This window comes from Vicugna pacos, chromosome 33, assembly GCF_048564905.1.
Source record: "Vicugna pacos chromosome 33, VicPac4, whole genome shotgun sequence".
In the NCBI taxonomy this organism is placed as follows: Eukaryota; Metazoa; Chordata; class Mammalia; order Artiodactyla; family Camelidae; genus Vicugna; species Vicugna pacos.
This window is the reverse complement of record NC_133019.1, coordinates 15387120-15406532: the sequence shown is the minus strand read 5'-3', so window position 1 is coordinate 15406532 and position 19413 is coordinate 15387120. Positions and strand designations below refer to the sequence as shown.

General features: G+C 55.5%; 1 protein-coding gene across 2 annotated transcripts; it reads right to left on the bottom strand.

The window, feature by feature from the left end:
* Positions 1-1470: 1470 nt before the first annotated feature.
* On the bottom strand, positions 1471-15368 carry DRD2 (dopamine receptor D2). 2 transcript variants are annotated; one of them, XR_012066545.1, is made up of 8 exons: positions 15053-15368; positions 9899-10008; positions 8718-8854; positions 7363-7553; positions 6334-6420; positions 4407-4734; positions 2387-2757; positions 1914-2317 (listed from the first exon to the last, which is right to left on the bottom strand). XR_012066545.1 is itself a non-coding variant. In XM_015242225.2 (7 exons), exons 1-7 carry the CDS (start codon positions 15335-15337, stop codon positions 2564-2566), a joined length of 1332 nt encoding a protein of 443 aa, XP_015097711.1. In that variant the 5' UTR covers positions 15338-15368; the 3' UTR covers positions 1471-2563. The 2 variants fall into 2 exon arrangements, 1 of the variants encoding a protein (XP_015097711.1); XM_015242225.2 differs by having other exon boundaries at positions 1471-2757.
* Between the last annotated feature and the right edge of the window lie 4045 nt (positions 15369-19413).

Sequence of the window (19413 nt, the reverse complement as noted above, 5' to 3'; positions counted from 1 at the left end):
CTGGGTCCCACACCGGGTCCTTTGCCCCTGAAGCACAGAGGTGCAGGGTGGAGCCCAGCCCGCCCCCTGCCCACTCCAGCTGTCAATCTGCTGTCTGGTAGAAAGACTTGAAGCTTCGTGACAGCTGTGGGCAACTTTCCCCTGCCCCGCCTCCCGCCCCTGCCTGCCCTCTTCCCCTCTTCTCCCTGTCAGCGCTCATTCCAAACTTCTCTCGGCTGCCTTCCCTCCCTCCCTCCCCTCCTCTCTCCCTTCCTTCCTTCCTTCCTCTCTTTCTCTCTCCCTCCTTTTTTCATCTGTGGAATTCCTGCAGCCAATAAACCTCTGTGACCTCCAGAGATTTCTAATGATGAGCTTTTAAGCTCCCATCAGGTTCAAGAGTGTTCCTAGATTGTGTGTGTGTGCGCGCGCATGTGTGCATACACACACACACACACACACATGTGCATGCGTTGGTTATGGAGTGGGTACCAGAGCTGAGAGGTCCCCCTTGGGGGTCTGATATCTTCCCCAGGAGTTCACTGGGTTGCTGAACTAGACTAGGAGCCTGTTTTGCACACCTCCTGGAACCAGGTGTTCTGGGGACAGGAGCCTCTCCTCGGGCTTAGCGCTACATTCAGGCTCAGGGAGATCAAAGTCCGTAATTAAGTGTTCAGGGCAAGTTAAGTGCTCCAAACTTTGGTGCTAAAAATATTGTATTTAGCATGCAAATTATGCCCTGACAGCTCCCTAGAGCCTGAGCCCGTGGGTGCCAGCACCTTGTTTGTTATCACTGCTGTTATTTCCAAGGTGGTGAGAATATTCCTCCTTCACCGGGTTGATTTATATTTCATCTTTAAAAAGCCAAATTTCTGTTGTTGAAACGGTGCCAAGTTGTAGCTCTGGAAGGCTTGGAGCTCTGGCTGGTCTGGAGGTCAAGAGGAGGGAGGACCACCGGGTCACATCACTCAGGGCCTCCCTGCCTCCCCGCCTGCCCCAGAATAAGGGGTTCCTGATGCGAGACAGGGCCAGGGCTGAGCACAGACAGGCTCAGCCACACCTCGAAGGCCACCTTTTCCTCCTCTGTCCCAGTGGGAGAGCAGGGCTAAGGATGAGGCCTTCACAGGGGCCAGGACCTAGAGAGGAGGAGGTGGGAAGTGGGGACAACGTGGCGTCCCGCTGGTAGGACCCTGCTGCTCTGGTGACTGGGGGAGCCCTGGGTATGTGACAGGATTCCCACTGGAAACGTTCGCTGACAGGTGAAGGTCCGGGCCACCCAGCAGGGCTGAGCGCACTCAGGTCCACTTGGAAGGAGAGGTGGGATGGAGGGAGAAACACGCAGGCACACACGTCCTGTCCTTGGCCATCCTGGAGAAGCTCCTCCTCTCCTGTCCCCCCAGATCCTGTCCTGTCTGACAGGGGTCGGGTCCGCCCCCTCTGAACGGCCTGCAGGAGGCCACCCTAGCTCTGATCCCAGCACAGTCACCAGGCTTCGGCCACACTTGAGGTGGAGGTTGGAGGTGACACTGTCCCCTCTGCCTGAGGGGCCCTGGATGTGACTCTTGTCAAAGTTTTATTAGTCTGGAGCATGTGTAGTGATGTTACAGAGTTTGGGGCCCGGGGACTCCCCCAAGCTGCAGCTTCCCCTCCGCCCTCAGGCAGGGCAGGGCCAAGCCCGACCCGACAGTACTCGGCAGCCGCTTAGCCGATGGGCTCCTCTAAGGCGGAGGCGGTGGGAGGGAAAGGGAACGGGAGAGTGAAGGGGCAAAAGGAAGAGAAGAGGAAGGTGGCTTGTGGCAGAGTGAGGCAGGGGCAGCCCCCCGACGGACCTCAGGGACCCCCAACACAGGCCCCCGGCAAATCTGGAGGCGGCCTTCGCTGCCACCCCGGCTGGCCCATCTGCCCCCAGGAGGGATGTACCTGCGTCCAGCAGGGGGCAGCAGAGTGGGCTTGGGGTGGGGGTCCTCTCCCCACAGACCCTCGGGGCCGCCCTCGCAGGGATGTGCAGACCTCGTGGGGAGCTGGAGTAGGGTCAGGACCTGCTGCTGTGGATGGAAGGAGGGGCTTCTGTCGGGCAGGAGAGGGGTGAAGATTTTTGGCTTGGGCTCCTCTGGGGTCCATCCAGACCCGGTATTTACATGGGTTTCCCAGGACTGAAGTAGCCTGGGGCCTTGGCAAGAGCTCTGGCGTCCCTGGTGCGGGCCTCGGAGGGGTGTGAATTGTCCATCTCCTTCCCTGTCGCAGGCACGGCCTCTGAGCCCTGACACCGGCCTGGCAACCCCAGAGCCCCGGAGGAAGTTCAGAGAAGGCGGCTGGGTCTTTGGTGCCAAGCAGAGAGAGCCTGCAAGTGAACAGGGGCTCTGTGAGCTGCCCCTGAGCCAGGGGTCCGGCCCGAGGGCTAGCACTGTACCTGGCTCTCTAGCACTGCCCTGGCGGAGCGAGGGTGTGCGGGCAGTGAGGGGCGTGGAGCCAAGCTAACACTGCAGGGCCTGAAGGCGAAGAGGAGGCCGAGGCTGTCCTGGGCCGCCCTGCCCACGGCTCCCAGGGACCGAGGCGAGGCCTCTGGGCAGGGAGGTGGGAAGCAGGGTCAGCAGTGTAGGATCTTCAGGAAGGCCTTGCGGAACTCGATGTTGAAGGTCGTGTAGATGATGGGGTTCACGGCGCTGTTGACGTAGCCCAGCCACGTGAAGGCGCTGTACAGGACGGGCGGGATGCTGCAGTCACAGTGTATGTTCAGGATGTGGGTGATGAAGAAGGGCAGCCAGCAGATGATGAAGACGCCTGGGGAAGAGGACTGCTGTCAGGCTGGCCTCTGGGGTTGGGGAGGGGCAGAGCTAGAGGTATGTGCCGCAGGCCCCGCCCCGTTACCAAGGCAACAAGAGCACCTCAGGGGGACCTGGGGTCTTGGAAGGACCTGCCTCTGATACTCCTTTGCGAGTCACCTCACCTCCCTCATTCTCCTCCTCTGTCAAGCGCGTGTAACAATGCCCATCTCCTAGGAAAGGATAATGGGCTTGAAAACAAATCCAAAAGATTAACATCCTGACCAGGGCAGCCAGTAGAAATGGAAATATCTTCTCTCCTTTCTGGCCAGCTTGGAAAACACCTTCCGCAGAAGTTGGGAGTGGGGAACGCGCAATCTGGGCCAGAAGGGGAGCTCGAAACCCACCCCACTTAGTCCTCCTGGCATGAGGTACCAGGAAACGGAGGCTCTGTGATGCCCACAAGGCCACTCCACTCACTGGCAAAGCTGAGATCCAAACTCTAGTCTGTCAAAGTCCCCAGATGGCCAGGCTTCTGCTGCGCCTTTCCCCAACTTCCCCAGCCCCGTCGGTGACACCTTTGCTAATCCCTGCCCGGGGACACCTGCTGTCACAACTCCGACCTCCCGCCCATCGCTCTGCCTGTCAAACCCGGGCCCGCCTGCTCGGCTGGACCCTCGGTGTGGAGACACTGTGTGCACAGAATGTCGCACAGGCACACGGGAGTCCCCAGGGACCGAGCGATGCTGGGAAAGGCAGGGCTACGGAGCAGAGACACCCCCCACCCCCCGCCAGTGACGGGAGCAGAGGGCCTGGCTCCAGCCCCACTCTGCCACCCTCTGCACTTGGTCTCGGGTAGTCCTCCAACCTGCTAAGACTGCAAGTCCTCATTTGTAAAACCGGAATAGTAACACCTGAACTTTTCATGTCACAGGACTGTCGGGCGGTCACAGGGATGGTGAGTGTGGACTGGCGTCACAACTACCATGGGTGCTACAGTCCCTCCTGTCCCCACTACCCGTATCAGTCCAGCCCTTGACTTTTCACCTTTGTGATCTGTTTTCTAAGAGACTTCTATTTGAGAGCCTCGCCTCACTCACCCCCATTTAGATGGGGCCCCCCTCACAGCCCCTTTCCTTGTTCACAGGAACACCCTCTGGCCCCACTGCGTCTCGATCAAGTCAAGTGAATTCCCCAATTTCTCAGAAATGTCAAAATTGACAGAAATCGCAATGACAACACTGGCACGTACTGCTTACAGTCTGTAAAATGCTTTCACACTGTGTATCATTTTGATGACCAGAACCCTAAGAGGTAACCTGCTCTACCGATGGGGAGACAAGAGAGCAAAGTCACTTGCCCAGGGTCATGAGGTTCTGGGGGTCATGATGGGAGACTGGTCAAGTTCAGATTCTGGAGTCAAACTGCCTGAGTTTAAATCGTGCGTCCTCCTTAGTCAAGTTCCAAAACTGTTTCCCCATCTGTGAAATGAGCATAATTATAGAATCTATCTAAGCAGGTAGGTCCATGGGCTTAGCCTGTGCCTGAAAAGTACCAGTCCTGCGACCCACCAGCCATGGTTTGGGGGGATGGCAGACAGTGGGACCTCCTCTCCTCAGCCAGGGTTGGGCAAAGCCCGGCTGTGGCTGGCGGCCTGGGCTGACTCACCGAGAACAATGGCGAGCATCTGAGTGGCTTTCTTCTCCTTCTGCTGGGAGAGCTTCCTGCGGCTCATGGTCTTGAGGGAGGTCCGGGTTTTGCCATTGGGCATGGACTGGATCTCAAAGATCCTGGCAATCTTGGGGTGGTCTTTGGCATGCCCGTTCTTCTCTGGTTTGGCGGGGCTGTCAGGAGTGCTGTGGAGGCCATGGTGGGATGGGTCAGGAAGGGTCAGCTGGTGGTGGCTGGGCGGGATGGGGCTGTACCGGGTCCTCTCGGGTGGGCTGGTGCTGGAAAGCATCTCCATCTCCAGTTCCTGGGCTCGGCGGGCAGCCTCCTGCACGAGGCAGAGAGCTCTGGGTAAAGCCAGGCAAGTTCTTGGCCATCAACCCCCCAACCTCACCTGACCTACCTGGCCTCACCTGGCCCCACCCAGGCCCACCCAGCCCTTCCCTATGCCTGTGTGGAGATGCCTGCAGACACCACCGGGTCACTCTGCCAGAGAGGAAAGGAGGACGATCACTGGGAAGTAGGAGCTATCTGGGTACCTAGGACCTACGACCATCCCAGCTTGCCAGGTCACCCGGCCCTCTTTGCAGAGCAATCCTCAGGCAGCCTCGATGACCCCACGACCATCCTGTGGTGGCTTCGTACCAAGGTACTTCTGTTTTATTAACTGAACAACACTTACTGAGTGCCAGGTGCCAAGCTAGCGGCTGTGAATAAGTTACTGATTGATGTTCCGTTCCTGCCTCCAGGAACTCATGTTCCTGCATAGAGGGCACCCCCGTTCTCCTTGCCAGGCTGAAACAGGGGCTGCCAGGCTGACGAGCCTCCTGCACCAGCACAGCACAGGTGTGCTGTTTCTCCCGGTAGACTGATGCAGGTGTGGAAGGGCGAACCCCTGAGCCCCTCACCCCCCTGCTGGGCTGATCTGGAGGAGCCCACGTCCTCCTGGGCTCCCAGAGCATTCCTCATGCTCCCTTGCTCCAGGCCTTGGGGGTCTCAAGCTTGAGCTTCTGAAATGCAGCCTCACTGTGTGTGGAAGTGCCCCGATCCTGAGTCCCCGTTTTGGCATCCATCTCACATGGTTCCGTGGAGTCCTGCCTTTGCTGGTGAACAGTGAATGTGCAGGTGACTAGCAGGGTTCCTGCTTCCTGAAGATGCCTGACCTGGACTCGGTGTGCCGCCCTCTGTGCGTTCCTGGGCCCATCTTCTGCCCAGTCGGGGGATGGGACACCTGCTGCTTGGACCCTGGTGCTACTATTACTGGGAAACTTGGGGTCTGCTGTGATTCTGCATTTCTGGGCTCCACTTACAGGTTGCCCTTTACTGTGGGCACCCCCGCCCCAGCTGTTCCGCTCGCTCCTCCCCCAGCACCCAGCCTCCCTCCCGCCCCAGAACCTGCCTGTCTGTAAGGCAGCGTATGCCAGTGGGAAGAACACGGGCATGGGTTTCAGAGTCACTGAGGTCTGGGCTCCCATATTAACTCTCACCAACTGTTTAGCCCTGGGTGAGTTACCCAACCTCTCTGAGCCTCTGTTTCCTCTCCTGCGGAATGAAGACGGGTGGGAGCAACAAGACTTACCTCTCAGGGTCGCTGTGAGGATTTGACGAGCTAACAGGAAGATGGTAGGTTTGTGATTAATGGGCATCGCCATTGTTATGGTTTTGCTTATGTGGTTATGGCCGAGTCCTTTCTCCCAGACCTTTCCTTGCACTAGGGGTGCCTCTCTGTGCCTTGCAGGAATGAACAGTCTTGCTCCATGCCTGCTTATGTGTGTGCATGGTGAGTCTGGCCTCAGCTGAGGCAAAGCAGGGGATCCTGGGAGGGGCTTATCCCTTTGACCAGCTGGTGAGGTCTCAGAATCACCGCGGGTGGGTTTCCCAAGAGGCAGAAAGACAGGGCCCTGGAGTCCCTGACCTGAACACTTACCACTCTCCGCCTGTTCACTGGGAAACTGCCATTAGACTTCATGATAACGGTGCAGAGTCTCATGTCCTCAGGGTGAGTGCAGTTGCCCTGTGGAGTGAGCCAGCACATGGGTCATAACAGGGAGATGGGGCAAGGGGGACAGAAATCCAATGTGGGGTAGTCTGACTGGGCACTGGAGCTCAGAGAAGGGCAGAGCTTAGGAGGCTGGGGCCTGAGGGGCAATTGAGGTGAGGGTGAAGGTTGGTACTGTGATGGGAAGAAGTGAGCTGGACAGGGAACGAAAGGGCCATAACTTTTATGTGGCACCTGCTGGGGACCTGGCACCCTTCTAGGCACACTCCATCCCTCTCCCACTGAATCCTCAAGACCACCCTGTGAGATCGGTATTATGATTCACATTTAGCAGATGAGGAAGCTGAGGCTCAGAGAAGTTAAGCAACTTGCCCAAGGTCACACAGCAAAAAAAAGTGGTGGTGCCAGGATTGGAACTTTTTGTCTCTAAGCCCCAAGCTCTTGTTCCTTCCCTGCCCACCTACCATCTTCCTCAGGCAGGGCTGAGCAGAGGGGAGCAGTCACAAGACGTCAGCATGGAGATGAAAGAGAGGCAGAGGAGGGAAGTGGGCAGGAGCAGGTGAGGAAGAAGGAGGTACGCACAGAGAGGAGGGGAAAGCATGGGAAATAAAGGAGATGGGATGGAGGCGTCAGAGGGATGGAAAAGGAGACAGAAGGGTCAGAGGGAGGAAAGGAGGAGGAAGGAAAGAGGGAGAGAAGAGCCACGAAGGCACCAAGAGCTGCTGCGTTCAGACAAAGCTCTCCTCCCAGGTGGTCTCCGCCCCCTTCCCAACCTCCCACTCCTGGAGGTTCACGTCGCCCACTGATGTCCGAGCCTTCGGAATCTGCCTGCGCTCAGCTCCTCGGAGCTCCTCCAGCCTGGACCCCGGTGGCTGCAGTGTCCCAGGCCCCCACCGAGCACGGAGAGCCCCCGGGTCATGGTTAGACAGGGACGTTGGGGGAGAAGGATCTCGGGACCTTGAGCGGGGCCTTCAGGTTGGCCCTGAATGCCCGGCTGCTGCGCTTGGTGTTGACCCGCTTCCGCCGCCTGCGGAGGACGATGTAGATTTTGATGTAGACCAGCAGGGTGACGATGAAGGGCACGTAGAAGGAGACGATGGAGGAGTAGACCACGAAGGCGGGGTTGGCGATGATGCACTCGTTCTGGTCTGGGGGGAGGAGAGCCCCAGGGGTGGGAGGTCAGCAGGCCCCCGGGGGCCACGGTGCCTTCCCGGCCAAGAAGCAGCGTTACAGAAAACATGACTAGACGCCTAAGGCAGCCTGGAAATATTAGATGTAATAAATACACAGCGTAAATCAAAGTATTAGAAACAAGCATGAGCAAAAAGCTAAGCTGTGATGACTGCTTCCAAGGGTTTCCCTTACTATCACCTCATAACTTCATCACGAGTTTTGTCATCCAGGAGTAAACACAGGGAGCCATGGTTTCCCGAAAAAAAAAGATGGAAGAAAATTATGTAAAAAGAGCAAACCATCACTTGAGACTTTCTTGTGTATTGCACGGAGGTCTGACACCTTTTAACTTTAGGGACAAGATGACTTGGTCCTGTTTGCTGAACTCACCTGTGATCCACTGTGTTTCCAATTTCCCTTTCACATCTAGCAGGTGTTTGTCCTCTCTCCCAGGCTCTTCCCAGATAATCCTAGCTCGGTTAGCCCTATTCCTGCCTCTTGGAATTCCCATAACACTTAGATTTTGAACCACATGCTTTCAAGGCTTCCTTGCATCCTATCCGGTAATGGTCCCCAGTATCATCTCACCTCCCAGATGAGGACAAGCTCCACCCCCCACTCTGGGCCTCCTCTGTCTGAGATGCTCCTGACTGCTTCGCACAGGACCAGCCGCGGGCAGCTAGCCTTCTGTTTGTTTCTACCTTTCCTGCTCCAGGTAGATCTGGCCTGGCCTGGGTTTGCCCAGCCCTGGGGCTATAGCTTCATTACACAGACACCATTGTCAGGGGTGATGGAGGCCCAGCGGCCTCCTCTCGTGGGTGCACACACACAGACATGCACACACATGTGGTTTACAAGGCCTCCTGGTCTGCTTCCATTTAATAAACAAAGTTGAAAACGTCCAGGTACCCTCCTGAATCACTATCCCCACTCCTCACACAACTCCATCACGGCCTGGGCCATTGTTCCTGTCTGACTCTACCAGGTGCAAGGAGTTGGGCTTGGCCCAGGAAGCCCAGCCTGGCCTCAGTCCTGGGTGGTGAATGGGCCACCACCGGCGTCTGCGCCAGGGTTCAGCTCCCTCAGGGTCCTGCACAGGGGCGGGGGCAGGGCCCCAGACAGACAGAGGCTGGACTCACCTGTGTTGTTGAGTCCAAAGAGCAGTGGGCAGGAGATGGTGAAGGACAGGACCCAGACGATGGTGATCATGACAGTGACTCTGCGCTTGGAGCTATAGCGTGTGTTGTAGAGCATGGGCATGGCCACAGCTGTGTACCTGTGCAGGCGGGGGGTGCAGGGACCCTGAGTCTGGGATGCGGGCTGAGGGACCGCTCACTAAACAACGTGCACACACCAGAGACACCCCACTATGGGGGGACAGACAGTCAATCCACCTCCTGTCTACTCTGAATCAACCCTCTCTCTGGTCCCCGACTCAGACAGTGAGGACAGTTGGTGATGTCCAGTCAAGTGCTCAATGACTGACCATCTACCATTTAATCCGGGACCAGACCTATTACTCCAGTTGCCCTGCTTGGACTTCAGGCTTTTTGAGGAGCCACGGCCTGGGTCTTGGCACCTTTGAAACTGTACCCACTGCATGTCTGCTGGCCCCATGGAGGGTAAAAGTGTTTGTTGGTGGATTGGTAGCCAGGCCCCTCAGAGCAAGGGTTAGGTCTCATTCAGTAGCCGTCATTGTGCATGGCACCCCACATCCCTCCATCCAGCACTTCTCAGATGTTAGCTCGTTCCATCTTCCAAGAACCCTGCGAGGGGAGCCAGAGCCTCTGGGAGCCCACGTACCTGTGTGTGCGAATCAGTAACAGGCTCCGAGGATACAGCTCAGCAAGGTGAGCACGGCCTGGGCCCCCTTGGCCGTGCGCCCTGTGCTGGACATGAAACGCACAACCAGACACTAGGGCCGCAGGTGGCCAGGGGCCACCACCCTGGGTTTCTAGACAATGAGACTAGCGTTCTGAGAACTTCCACAATCTGCCCAGGGTCACGTAAGTAAGCAGTGACAGAGGTAGGGCTCGGTTACCTGAGTGCTTTCTCTTCCTTGCTAGTCACTGTCTGGGTACTCTTGGTAGCATCACTGTCTGCAAGACAGCCTCCTTTAGGGGGTCTGACCTCTCCCAGCCAGACACACACACTCCCACACACATGTGCACATGCGCACCCTTACACGCACAAACACGTGGGCTCACAGGCACACAACGCGCCATATGGCATAGTAGACCGAGCCTGACCCTGAAGGAGAGGTGGGGCAGCCCCAGAGGTGAATGGTCTGGGTCACCTCTCCCACCCTGGCTGGGCTCACCTGTCGATGCTAATGGCACACAGGTTCAGGATGCTTGCTGTGCACATCATGACATCCAGAGTGACAAAGATGTCACAGTGAATCCTGCTGAATTTCCACTCACCCACCACCTGGGGACGAAGCAACATAAAGGGTGGGCAGCAGAGGGGAGATTAGCTTGAGCACGGCGCAGTGGCTCAGTCCCCTGGGGCAGATCGGGCCATGGGCTCGGTGGGGGGCTTGTGGATCTCCGGCTAGGGGAGGGGGGCAGCAATGGGGAGTTGTGCCCACGGGTGTCTGAAGCCTTTGCCCTAGCCGTCTCTCCTCCACACGAGGCCACTTTGTGCCAAGAAGTGTGCTAGAAGAAAAATGACCCACCTTTACAAGTGCCTCAGCTTTGAACTCTCATCCTTAAAACCTTTGTGTGGACACCTTACGATCCCCATGCTACCAGTGAGGAAACTGAGCCTCAGAAAAGTGTGGTGACTCGCTCACTGCCTTTTAGCTCAGTGTCTGAACCCACCCTAGCCCAGGTTTCTGGGGGAGTCAGGCCACTCCTTCAGTGCCCAGCGTGGGGTGTGGCACAGAGTAGGCGAGTAAGTATCTATTAAGAACAATGGTGAGAGGGGAGGGTACGCCCAGTGGTTAGAGCACATGCTTAGCATGCACGAGGCTCTGGGTTCAATCCCCAGTACCTCCATTAAAATAACTAAATAAATAAACCAAATTACCTCCTCCACCCCAAAAAATCCCAAAACTAAAAAACCCCCCAAAAACCTACAAACAAAATAAAATATTAAAAAAAAAAAAAACAAAAGAGCAATGGTGATGACAGTGATGAGGAAACAGGGAAGACATTTCTGCTCCTTGTGACACCTGGAGAACGAAAGAAGGAAAACCTCGGCTAGATCTTCAGGAAGAAAAGAACGCGCTGGGGGAGGTGTGCGACGGTGCACCTCAGGTTCGATGGAAGACGAGGAGTCTGGCTCCCAGCAAGGGCGTTTTGCACCCCTCTCCCCACAAACACACACACTCATCCCCCGCCCCGTGCACACCCATACCCCCACACCTCCTGCTTACGCACACAGGCACGCACACTCCCACAGCAGGCTGGCCCCAGCAACCGTGGGAGTTTAGACCAGGCTCCACTCCGAGGACAGAGTCAGGACAGGGAGATACAACTTGGGTGACAATATATCGGAGAAAAGAGGAGCAAGACAGCCCCTCCCGGTGACCGGAGCAGCGCGGTACCCACTCTGCGGGGCACAGCATGGCTGCCGGCCAAGTGATAATGTTCGTTCTCAGCACTGCCCCCTTCGCTGTTCTCAGACATAAAAACAATCGGTGGCATTTAAGTGCAGTGATGAGCTCTGCGTGGAGGAAACAGCGGCTTTTCCCAGCAGACAGGACGCCTATTGTGTGATGCTGCCCTCTCTGGGGCTTACATGGGGCAAGGGTGTCCAAGCTCTGGCCAGGCGGGCAGGAACTGGATGTAGGGGGGCAGGGCAGGGCGGGGCATGGTGGTGGAGGGGATGGAAGGGGCTGGCTCCCCTGGCATCAACAGAGTCTACCTTCAGGGGGCCACGGGAAGGGTCCCAGGGCCACCTGGTCTGTGCTCCACCTTGATGACCTCCTGGGACGAGCATTTCTGAGCGGCTTTCATCGCCCTGGGGATCTAGGTCTGAGATATCAGGGCTTTCTTCCCCATCCTCCCTGCTCCCTTCCCTCTCCCCTGCCTTCCTTCTTTCCTTCAGACACCTATCGAGCAACTTACTTTGTGTCCAGCTCTGTCCTAGACTCTTAGGTACAGTGGTGAACATTCCTGACATAGTCCCTGTCTTTAGGGAGCTCTCAATCCCTGTCCCCAGAAGCCTTCCTGGAGCACAGAAGAAGGGGGGGCTTCCTCCGTGGTCCTAGGAACAGTTGTTCTAAAATGCAGTTAGGGGGCGGTTGAATCAAGGGCTCAAGATAGTGTGTTGGTGGCCACTGTTTCTAAAGCATCTACTGTGAGCGCATACTTTACCTCGTTTATTGTTCTTAGAGCCTGTGAAGGAAGGGGTTGCTTATGTCCGCTCCGGGATGAGGGAATGAAACTCAGAGGGCACACCCAGCTCGTGTGCAGCAGGGCTGGAGTTCCCAGCAAGCTCTTTGGGCAGCACGTCCTATGCTCTCTCCTGAGCTGCCTTGGAAGGGGATGTCTAGCTCGTCAAAAAGACGAGATGATTATGTAAAAAGTACCAGGTAAATGTAAAGCAGGAACGGAGAGATGGTCGTGGCAAAGACAGACTAACTAGGGGTCGGTGGGGGGCAAGAGACTTGCCCGAGACCACCTGGTGATTTAGCAACAGAGGGAGGACCGGTCCCCAGGTTTCCTAGTCTCACCGCACGGCTGTTTCCTCCACACCTTTGGACACCTTCATCAACACTCTTGCTCACTTGAGGCCGAGGCCTCCGGGACCCGCCTCGAGCTGGCTCAGCTAAATCCTGACACTCACTAGCACACACGAAGCACTAGCTACGTGTCAGGCACTGTTCCAAACGCTTCACACGCATTTCTGTAGAATGTGACAGCAAACCTCTGAGGCCACTGCCCCTGGACGCCTCCAGCCAGCTACTCCCATCCGCCACCCCTCCCTGCTCAGAGGCTTTGCACACTTCTTTTCTCTGCCAGGAATGCAAGTGCCTTCCCCCCTCTCCTGGATAATCCTTCTGAAAGCACCGCTTCTTCCTGCCAGGCTTCCCTAACGCCTCCAGACTGGGTCGTGCGCCTCCTCACTCCGTGATGCTCCCACACCTCCTGTGGGGGCTGCTCCGTGGTCATCTCCGTCAGGCTGCACTGTAGTGGCCCTGCCAGGGCCTTGGCCCCCAGCCCCAAGGGTGGGGCAGGACACTGATCATTTCATCCATGTTGACGGAGTGAATAAAAAGTGCAGAATCTTAGTCTGCTCACTTCCTCAATCAGTCACATCTGCTCTTCTGGAAAATGCGCGCAGCGAACCCTCCCCTCCACGGGCTGTGAGGCTGAAACGGCACGTGCAGACCCGTGGGCCCTGGCTCTCCTCTCTGAGGAGCTGCTCCAGATGGAAAGTGGTGGAGTCAGGAATTGAACCCGGCCCTCTCACTCGCAAGCCAGCGTGCTTTCCATATACAGCGCAGAGTAAATAATGCCCATCCAGGGCCACCTAGTCAGATGTCAACACGGCAGGCTAACAGAGGTGTTTCACACCCCTGGAGATGGAACAGGATGGAAAATTCCGGACAAGAAGAGCATCTCTTGGAGAGAGTACAGTATGTGTTTGCGAGGATGTTTTAACAGGATGCCGGGATAGGGTGAGACTCCACTTGGGACATTCCCCAGGGACAATAAGTAGCTGAGACCGTGTCGTGTAAGCAGGGCCCCCAGTCCAGCTCTTGTTTTAATGGGAGTTTGAGCACCGCTCCCTGAGACGCCATGCTCCACCGTCCCTGGAAACAATGAGCTTCACCTTTAAAATAATGGTGAAGAGGCGTGTTTAAAACACCTGTGTGAAGGGCTTCCAGGTGCCCGGGAGCCCTGATGCACAGATTGGGCCCTGCCTTAGGGTGCCTGGGTAGGGGTGGTGGGTCTGGAGGCCCAGAACTTGTGCTCAGAACCCTGGGCAGAGGACGCCTCACTCTGGAGGAGGGTGCCTCTTTGCCTTGGCACTGGGACGGTCCTTCAGTGTGGGAGGGGTGGATATCCTCATCTTCACCTTCATCACCATTGTCATGGCTAGTTTTGCGCGGTGCTATGTGGCCAGTGCCGTTCTAAGCAATTTTCATATATTAACTCACGTGATTCTCAAGCAGTGCTATGACATAAATACTGTTATTATCTTCATTTTATGGACAAGGAAATGAGGCACAGAGAGGCTATTTGCCTGGCCAGCCAGCCACCCATCAATTTTCCCTGATGGTCTGAGGGGTGGGAACCTCCTTTGCAAGGGAGCAGGGGAATCAGGATGGGGCTCCTCAGAGAACATCCCCTCAGCCAGGACATGGGACGGGCAGAGTCGAGGGGTCCGCATAAACGTGCAGTCACGGAGGGACAGGGAGGCCAGCCCCCTCCCCACCTCGGCTGCTTCTCCTCTGCTTAAACCTACAAAGGCTTCATGACTTTTTTGGAAGGTGGAAGCCCTTCCCTCCCAGGAAGGGGCTTGTCTCCGTGATACAGGTCAATTCCCCTCTCGTCAGGAGCGGGAAGGGAACAGCTCAGAGACCTTAGTGACCTTGGCGTTGGCTCTTTCCTGAACACCTGGTCAGCTTCCCAAGCACCCAGACTCTGCCCCAGAGCCCTGGGCAGAGAAAAGAGCAGGATGCAGCCTGTGCCGCCCGAATTCCCCAGACCCTCCCTCATCTGCCTGCCAGCTCTGAAAAGTGTCCTCTGGAGGTGGGTGCCCCTTCGGGACTTCTCTGTCAGAGGTTTCTCCATTTGTTGTGTGATCTAGGTGAAGACAGGCAACTTCTCAAACCTTCTGTTTCCTCTTCCTTCAGGTGAGAAGGATGCTGTCCACTCAGGATCAGCATGCGTTTTTGCTAAGTCTGTGTCTGTGAAGTGCCTGGCCCGTAGCGGGGGCTGCCTACTCGCTATTCCAGGCGCGGAGCTGGGCTGCGTTCCTGGCTGAGCCATGGGCCACTATGTGGTCCTTCCTGAGGAAAGGGGGTGCAGTGTCCTTCTACCTGGAGGTCCCAGATGCAGGCTAGGACACACGGGCAGAAGGGAGGGGAGGAGAATGCAGGGCAGGAGCCCCCAGTATGAAGCGAGGAGAGAGGATGAAGCACGAGCCTGTCCCATCCTCCGGGACCCTCGTCAGTGATTCCCGTCTCCAACATGACCTACTGAACTGACTCCCCGGGACCAGAGCTCCAGCTTGGACCTGCCGCCTAACTTCTCTGACCATCCGGCTCAGCCTCTCTAAGATGCTGACTCGGGGCAGGGGTTGGGGCACTGACTGTAAAGGCGAACACGAGGCCTGGTACTTGGCAAGCACTCTCCAAGTGGCATTTGGGATTGTTAACGAGACAATCTGCCCACTTTATAAGACTCAGCTTACAGAGTGGAGGAAGAGACCACCCAAAAAGGCACACTCTTGGGAGGAACCAGCGAGGAGCCTGGACTCCGGGGAAGGCGCCGAGCCAGGCGGGGCCCAGACCTACCTCCAGGTAGACCACCCAGGGCATGACGAGCGTGGCCACCAGGAGGTCGGCCACGGCCAGGCTGACGATCAGGTAGTTGGTGGTGGTCTGCAGTGCCTTCTCGCGGGACACGGCCATGCACACCAGCACGTTGCCGAAGACGATGACGAAGATGAGGAGGGTGAGCAGCATGGCGTAGTAGTTGTACTGGGGCCTGTCGGCCTTCCCCTCGGACCCGTTGAAGGGCCGGCTCCAGTTCCAGCTCCCCCGAACGTCATCGTACCAGGACAGGTTCAGTGGATCCATTGGGGCGGCGGGGCCACGGGGTGGCCAGGCTCTGTTCGGGAGTGACAGACACAGGGATGAGCGGGAGGAACTCCCAAAGCTTGCTGCCACTGGAGGTTAAAAGAGAGAATTCTCCAGCCTCAGGATTTTGATGTTTGCATCCAAAACTTTTCTTACGACTTTGAGGCCTGCTGCCACAAATCTGCTAGCAAATCTGCAGATGGTAACACAAACGAGAGGGTATAATTTTTTAAAGTAGAGTAAAATCAATCACCGTGAAAAGAGTTGATCTTTCATTCATTCGTTTACTCAATAAACACTTATTAAGCACATCCCATGTCCCACACACTTAAGACAAGTTCACAAGGAGTTCCAGCTTCTAGCGTTAAGAACGGAAGTTCGTTCACTCCGGATTCGATAAGTAGTTTCTGAACATTGTTCTATGTGGTGCTGGGAACAGAGGCAGGAACAGGATATGCATGGTTCTCCAGCTTGCATTCTAAAAGAAATAATAGCTAATTAACCAAGCAATTAAACCGACAAGTGGGAGGCACTAGGAAATGGAATGGGGAGAGAGGCATAGCCTACTTTAAGGATTCAAAGAATTTCCCAAGGAAGTGAGGTTCAACAGACACCCGAAGGATGTGCAGGAATTAGGTAAAGAGTTGGAAGCCAGGGGAAGGGTCCAGACCTTAGGAAGCAGTTATGCAAATGGCAGAACCAGAGAGTGGGTGCCATGCTGGAAGGTTAGCAAGAGGTTTAGAACAGATGGAGGATGGTGGGCTTGGCATGAACTGAACTGGAGAGGTTGCAACAGATGAGATCGTAGGTCTTATAAGCCATGCTAGTGTAGATGTGACCCTAGGGCAGTGGGAGGCACATGATCAGATCTGCCTTTCAGAGAGAAGATTCTCACTACTGGGTAGAGAATGGAAAAGGGCGGGGCTAAGTGGGGTGGCAGACAGGACACCGGCTCAGAGGCTACAGGAACCCATGTAAGAGCTGACGAGGTTCTACACTGTTGCACTGAGAGCCATGAGGAACGGGCGTCTCATCTCAGGGGAGAAGACTTCCTGAAAGAGGCATCATCTGAGATGAAGAAGAAAGCAGAGTCAGCCAGGCAACTGAGTGCAGGGAGACGTCCCAGCCAGAGAGAACACAACACAGCTCCAAAAGCAGATATGTCTATCTGGCTAAAAATAGGGCATGATGATGAAGCAGGAGGAAATTAAACTGGAGGGCCATTCTGGGGCTAGATGGGGGTCTTATAAGCTTGGAGCCCCCCGAATGGCTGGATGCAGAGGGATGACTCCATTGGATTGCGGTTTTGGAAAGGTCACTGGCTGTACAGTACAGAGGGGATGTTAGAGGGGAGTGAGGCTGTGGCTGTAATTCAGGTAAGAGATGGTGGTCACCTGAATGAAGTTGGGGTATGAGCATGGAGAGACATGTTCAGAATCAGAAGCTAACTTGGAAGTCAGTTTCATGGTATCTGGTCCCTGGATAGACGTGGCGTGAGAGTTGGGGTTGGGGGAAGCAGGGAGAGAAGGAGACGAGGCCAACTCCAGATTTCTGCTCTGGACTCCAGGAGGCTTGGTAATTCTACTCACTGAGAAAAGGAAGCAGGGGGCTCAAAGGCAGACTTGAGAAGCAGCGGGCACCGATGAGTTTGACACCCTGTGTTCTGGTGGTGATTGAAATATAATGGACATCTAATATAGTGGGCTTTCCTGCTAACAAAAGTGTTCCTAATTTACACAATGAAACTAAATGCTCAGCATTTCAAGGTACTCCACACAAAGCGCCGTGACTTCCAGGGGTTTTGCTACCCAAACGGATTTGAAATCCAGCAATTTATGCCATTCCGTTTCAAAGTGATACACTGTCCAAACCAGGGAGGAGGGCACCCCAGCTGCCACAGGTCAGAGAGGAGCCCTGGAGAAGGGTCTGCCCACCTCTACACCCTCATCCCTCTGACACACCTGCTCCACCAGCTCTCAGCAGGGGAGGCTGGAAGATGTCCAAGCCAGCAGCACCATTCTGGAGCCCCTTCGGGGAAGCAAAATGCCCAGTTCCACTCCACACGGGGTGACTGCCACCCCTGAAGCAAGTCTTCCAGTTCCAAAGTAGTGAAGCACTGTGTCATATGGAGCTGCCCTCGCAAAGCCCACAGCGGGAGACCTGCATGCAGGCATCGATTGGACCACAGGGGCTGCTCCCACCATGCATTTGCTCAGTCAGCATCTATGGAGCTCAACGGGAGCCAAACACTGCCAGGGACCTGGAGACATGCTCCTTTCCCCTGGGAATCCTGACTGCTCCTCTCTGCCCCTCCTCCCATTCCTTAGTCCCTCTCTGGGTAAGGCCAGTGGCATCTGATGGGGACTCTCAGTCCCGTCTCCCCCACCCCACTCATTCTCCATGCCGAACCACACTTCTGATTCTGCAGCACGATCCTACGGTGGTAACTTCATCTACTTGTAAAGGATTTGATAGGTTGCCAATTTTTTTTCTTTTTTTAATATACTGTCTCGTTTATCCTCAAAACAACCTCTAAGGCTTGTCATTCTTATTCCCACTTTACAAATCAGAAAAGTGTCTGGAAAGCCTCCTCTCCCTCGCTTCTCCTGACCAGTCCCTACAAATTCTTCAAAGCAAGATTTGCTCAGAGTCTTCCTGCCCTGGAATCCATCCCAAGTCCCCTCGGCTGGACCATCTGCCTCCTTCCTTGGGAGGCACTGCTTCAGGGCGTTGTTCTGGAACATTCCCCATTTGTGTTAACTGGGGTGTGAGCATCTCAAGGGTTACACCGTGTCTGGCTCACACTTCATCTTCTTTGTGAAATAAACAAAAGAGCATACTGTCTTGTTCTTCTCCTCCGACTCCTAACGCTGTGATTTGCAGGCAGGAAGTGTTTAAAAGCTGTTTGTGGAACTGCATCAGAGGCTCTGTGAGTCCAACTGGGAAGAAAAACCCTCCGCACTTGAAATGTAACTATTAACGTAGACCATTAGGTTAATACGCGACAAAGGAGAGGTGCAGCCCAGGAGTATCGTGGGTGCTGCTGGGTCCTCAGAAAGCAGACTGTGAGGAGGATGTCAGCACACAGATGTGTTGGGGGTGCTCTCGGGATCAAGACTGGCAGGGAAGTGAAGGAGGCAGGATGGGGCAGCGGAGAAACCGGGCTGCTTCACAGTCAAGCAAAGCCTTGGTGACCACCTCAGAAAGCCTTGCGCAGCTGCCTGAATTAGGGCAACAGGGTCGAGCCTTTCCTCCCTTTCATAACGCCATACATAGGTTGTGTCCTGTCCAGGGAAAAGATGTGACCTTGAAAGAGGCATCTCTCCTCAGCAGGGGGGCAATCACCCAGAAGCCAGACCGGCTGGAATGGTCAGTTGCCAGCACTCCCTGTGGTTGGGGAAGGAGCCCTTTAGACCCACAGAGTGTCCGGGTGGCACCCCACAGTGCCCAGTAAAGTGATGTTCAGACACCAGACAGCACATGTGCACGGGCACAGCTGGAGTGTTCATGGAGGGCTTCCTGGAGCAGGAAGAACAGCCAAAACTTACATTATGGGTACAATTTCAATGGCAAATGTGAGCATTGCCCCTCAGGGAGGGGTCGGCGGTGAGCACTCATTCCTCTCCGGTGCCCATTACCCTGCAGAGCAAGTCTCACCAGAAGCTGGAAACACCTCAGGCACTGCATTTTCTAATGGAGCATTTCTTCTCAATTGTTCTTGTTGCTTTTTGTTGATACAAATGTAATATAATTTCATTGTTGAAAAAATGGAGAAACATAGAACATGCCTAAATGTTTATAAGACCCTACTAACCAGCACCCAGAGTGAGCCCAGTCCTTCTTGCATCCTCAGCATCCTTCCTAAGTGGGGCTGACGTCACCCACCAGCAGGGGCTGCCTGGCTAGCTCTCACACAACATCAAGAGGAGTGGGGATTCGGCTGTCAGCAAATCCTCCCTTCTCCCCGGATGGAGAGGTACCAGTATCACATAGGGGCTGAAGACCAAAACACCTGGGATAAATCCCACCTCTCGCCTTCCTAGGCCAGGGGTCTTGGCCAGATTATTTGGCTTTCT

What these genes read in the sequence shown, in the direction of transcription:
- DRD2 (XM_015242225.2), bottom strand. Translation starts at nt 15,337, where the DNA reads ATGGATCCACTGAACCTGTCCTGGTACGATGACGTTCGGGGGAGCTGG. An exon ending in ACCTGAAGGCCCCGCTCAAG is followed by an intron (nt 6,421 to 7,362) that starts GTCCCGAGATCC and finishes CTCACTCCACAG; the next exon opens with GGCAACTGCACTCACCCTGA. An exon ending in CAGTGAACAGGCGGAGAGTG is followed by an intron (nt 4,735 to 6,333) that starts GTAAGTGTTCAG and finishes TGCCTCGTGCAG; the next exon opens with GAGGCTGCCCGCCGAGCCCA.